The sequence below is a fragment of the Triticum aestivum genome, chromosome 2A, assembly GCF_018294505.1.
Source record: "Triticum aestivum cultivar Chinese Spring chromosome 2A, IWGSC CS RefSeq v2.1, whole genome shotgun sequence".
In the NCBI taxonomy this organism is placed as follows: domain Eukaryota; kingdom Viridiplantae; phylum Streptophyta; class Magnoliopsida; order Poales; family Poaceae; genus Triticum; species Triticum aestivum.
This window is the reverse complement of record NC_057797.1, coordinates 775,380,436-775,384,733: the sequence shown is the minus strand read 5'-3', so window position 1 is coordinate 775,384,733 and position 4,298 is coordinate 775,380,436. Positions and strand designations below refer to the sequence as shown.

The following is a 4,298-nucleotide window of genomic DNA, read 5'->3' as shown; positions in this document are numbered from 1 at the left end:
ACTATCGGGCATATACAACAACACCGCTCTAATTAAGTGTTTAATTATTAGTGTGGGTGTCAGCCATGATGCATGCAACGGAAGAGAGCAGGATCTCCTGTAAATCTCAGATGTGCTGCCTTCTTGCATAAACAACGTCCAAGTGAACAAACACAGAACGGTTGCACGGCACAGCTCTGACCGATGCGTGCCAAAGAGTATTAACCTTTAGACTGGGTACCCTTAGCTGAGCGATGTTTTACTTTTCTCTAATTGTTTAAACTATACTGGGTCCATTGACATAGGCGTCAGCCATGATGCCATCGATCGAGTGGAGCTGGTTCGCCTATAAATCCCAGTTGTCTGCATGCTGCCTTGACCAGAGTTCAATCCAATCCAAGGCTCCATTTCTTCCCACCTTGAAGACAGGACAGGGCATGGAGAAAGACATGGACAGCGAGGTGACCTGCGTCGACTTCTGGTGCAACGAGTTCGGCATGCGGGTGCGGATCGCGCTGCGTGAGCTAGGCGTGCCGTTCGAGTACATCGAGGAGGACCTCCGCGTCCGCGAGAGGAGCGAACTGGTGCGGCGCATGAACCCCGTCCACCGCTCGATCCCCATCCTCATCCACCATGGCCTTCCGGTCTGCGGCTCCGCCAACATCATCGAGTACATCGACGAGGTATGGGGCGAGGAAACCCGTTTGCTCCCCGGCGACCCGGCCGACAGGGCCGACGCCAGGTTCTGGGCTGACTTCATTGACCACAAGGTATGTATGCAAACTGATGTTACTTTAATTTTCTGTTGGAGTAAATTCCCTTCGTCGTCGACGTGTTCATTTATCCGTGATCATCTTAATGAAATTAGGTGTTCAGCACCCAGACGAAGTTTTTCACCAGCAAGGGTGAGGAGAAAGAGGCGGCCAAGGAAGAGTTGGTCGAGCATCTTAAACGTCTAGAGGAGGTGCTCGGGGACAAATGCTTCTTTTCTGGCGATGAATTCGGGTTCTTGGATGTCGTCTTCATCCCATTTTCAAGCATGTTTTACGGGTATGAGCAGCATGGAGGGATTGACTTAGAGGCGGAATGCCCCAACCTCACGCGATGGGAGAAGAGGTGCAGGGAAAGGGAGAGTGTATGCGAGGTTCTTCCCGATGGAAAGGTCCAGTACGAATTACACAAGAAGTTTTACGGCATTGAGTGAACGGAATTTCGGTCGAATCGAATGTACTCCCTCTGTTCCAAAATAATTCAAGTTGTAGGATTTTCCTTAGTCTAACTTGGTAAAGTTTGTTTGACTAAGTATATTTTTAGAAAAGGAGGATGACCCCCGGCCTCTGCATCTGGGCGATGCATACGGCCACTTTATTAATTATTCTCACACGACCTTACAAAGTAATACAACAGTAAGACTAAAGCCGCCGTCTAAGCACCTCTATCCAGTTGATGAAGGGGCGCAGATAGTCTGGACCTAATATCAAACAGACATCGCAGCCAAACCTAACATCTAAGACCTGAGATCCCATCCAGGACGCCTGCCGGGCATGGGTCTCACCAGTCCGGCGTGCACTCAGAGGCCGCCGCCGCCAACTGCCACCGCTCCATCTTCAGAACTGTACTGATGCATCAACCTTGCTCGGTCCAGCTATCGTCGACGCCACCACGGCGCCCAATGGCACCTCCTCCCTGCGCGCAAACAGCTGAGCACGTCGCGGTCGCCACTGATACACCTCAGCACCATGCTGCCAAGTAGCATCAGCCGACACAGCTTGAAGTCTTTGGAAGAGCTGTCGTGCGTAGCACCTGCCGACCAGGCATGACAAAGCGTAGCACCTGTCGGTCAGGCATGACTTGACATCTCCACCGAAGCTCCGTGCAAGATGAAGCCACTCCACCTCCAGCCTCTCTGAACGGGACGGGAGCACCCCAGGAAGACACGGCGAAGAGTTGAGCACCACAATCACCACGAGAGTCGGACCAGCCGACCGCCATGGCGAAGCGACACCACTAAAGAAGGAACCGCCGCCATCAGGAATGCCAAGAATGTGCTGCAGCTGTCCCACCTCCCCGCGGACCCAAAGCGGCGCCTTTAAGAAGGTGACGGAGCCGGGCACCGCCGCCGCCCAACCAAAGTTGTGGGTTTTCACCCGGGTGCAGGGGGAGGACGAGGGGGGGGAGCTGGATCTCGAAGCCGCCTTCAAGAAGGAAACAGCGCCTGGAGCGCCGTCGGCGTCGTGGCCGCCGCTGCGGGCCAAGAAATTACTAAGTATATAGAAATATCCGCAAAGATCTACGATATCAAGTATATATAATATAAAAATATATCTCATATGGCTGTTGACGGAGGGGGTGAGGTTGGTGTAGAAACCCCCTCCCCAACAACAGCACACAAGGGCTCGAGTGGAGATGTCACTGCAGTCGGTGTAGACGCAGTAGGAGTTGTAGCCGGCGGGGGTACGTACAACCACGATCTGCACCAATCGCCCCTTCACAGAAGTGGTCAGGGACTCAGGGCGGCCGGCCTATCATTCCCAGCCGCCCGCGCGGTGGAAGGAGATGACTGGGCAGCGCCCCCTGGTGAGGCCGAGCCGCTGCAGGCCCAGCCGCTGCATGTGTAGGCCGGCCGTCGGGGACATGGAGTCATCCTGTCATTTGAATCATTTCCCTTCAATTAATCAAAGTTCTCAGTTACTGAGTCTATGAGCGATGAGCAGTTTCACGAAGGACCAGTCTTTGGACTCCTAGATGAAATTTTGGGTCGTCTATATGGGATCCGGGGATTGGACTTTGTTGTTGTGAACTATATATGTCGTTCCAAGAGCAGTTTTCAGATCATTCATAAACTTTAAAAAAGAGACCACTCATGAAGGTGTGGTCGTGCCTGCTCACGTACGCAGCTGGAATGTGGAGCACGCCCGGCGTATGGACTCTGGACTTGGGAGGATAGTTTCTCAGCTTTGTTTGGCTATGCATTGTGCATCGGATGTTCGAAGGCCAGGCTACTGATGAGCTCAGCCTTTCAAGAGATCCAAATGGTACAATTTGTCATGGAGCTTTGGTGTGCTAGGTCGTAGTGTAGAGTTGTTCAGTTCTTCCGGTGCTCATTGCTGGAAGCATAGTAGCGTGTGCTCTAAGTATGTCTCATAACTCAGGATCGGACTTGCCCATCTTCTGTGGTCTTGGGGCCATGGATGCCCAGTCTATGCCGGCAGGAGGAGTGATGGAGTTTGAATCCCGCTCCCGCGACCTCCTTGGCGACTCGGCGGCCGCGCCGCCAACCCCCGCCGGGCTCCTCTGATTCTGCCCCCCTTGCCGGGGTTGCTTCGGTAGCAGCGGCCGCCGCCGGGGCCGCCTGCGAAGCTGCCGTCCCTCCCTCTCCGGCCCCCGCTTCCGGATCCGCCCCGCGGAGATGTGGGTTGACCTCGCGGTGGCGGCTGATATTGAAGCTGGCGTCCTTGTCGTCCGTCGCGACCCGGCCCCCGCGCCCCCCGCCGACCCTCGCAGGGTGGCCGGTTCCCCGTCTGGCGCTGGCGCTGCTCCCAGGGGTTGGAGCTCCGCCTGCTCGACGCGGACCGGCCCCTGTCCCGGTTCCCGGGCGCCCCTGCGGCGTTGAGGGTGGATGACTCAGGTCGTCGTGCTGGCCGCCGTCGCCGTAGGTCGGCTGGCTGGAGCGTCGTTGGCCGTGCTGACCGCAGGGCCGCCGCATCTTCCTGGTGAGGGGTCGTCGGAGGTGCTGCCGGCCGCCCCAAGGGCCCCCTTCCCTGCCGAACTCCGCTCCGCTGCTTCTGTCACCCTCCCGGATCATCAGGCTCCACCCGTTCCGGCCCTTCATCTCCTCCGCCGCCGGCGCGCCCCGCCATGGCCCGCTCCCCCTCAGGGGCGCTCGCTCTTCGGCTGCTGCCGGGCACCGCGGGGCCGCATTCCCCACCTGCTCGGGATGGGCCGTCACTTGTGCCGCCGGCTGGGCGCTGGACGAGGCTGTTCGTGAATCCCATCTGGTGCTTACCCAACTAGGCCTACCGGCGAACCCGAATTGTGGAGGCCCATGGATTTGGCCTCCTCGTTGTTTCCCCCGGCTGCCCCAGGGTGAGAGCGAGGGGTTTCCCCCCACCTCGGTCAACCAGTCTTTCCACCCCGCCCCGCCGCTAGCTGCGTCCTCCCCACTTCCCGATTCCGCCTCGCCGCATCTGCCCACCCCGGCTGCCCCCGACCCGGCCCTCCCGATGGCTCGGGAACGCGATGACGACGCGGCCCGCCCAAAGCGCCCCTTCGACGGTCGTGGGGGCTCGTCGCGCCCCTCTCTCGATGCCCTCTAGTGG

General features: G+C 57.9%; 1 protein-coding gene across 1 annotated transcript; it reads left to right on the top strand.

Moving 5' to 3' along the window:
• The first annotated feature begins 293 nt into the window (after positions 1-293).
• On the top strand, positions 294-1,277 carry LOC123186665 (glutathione S-transferase 3). The gene is made up of 2 exons (XM_044598382.1): positions 294-749; positions 848-1,277. Exons 1-2 carry the CDS (start codon positions 294-296, stop codon positions 1,181-1,183), a joined length of 792 nt encoding a protein of 263 aa, XP_044454317.1. The 3' UTR covers positions 1,184-1,277.
• The last annotated feature ends 3,021 nt before the right edge of the window (positions 1,278-4,298 follow it).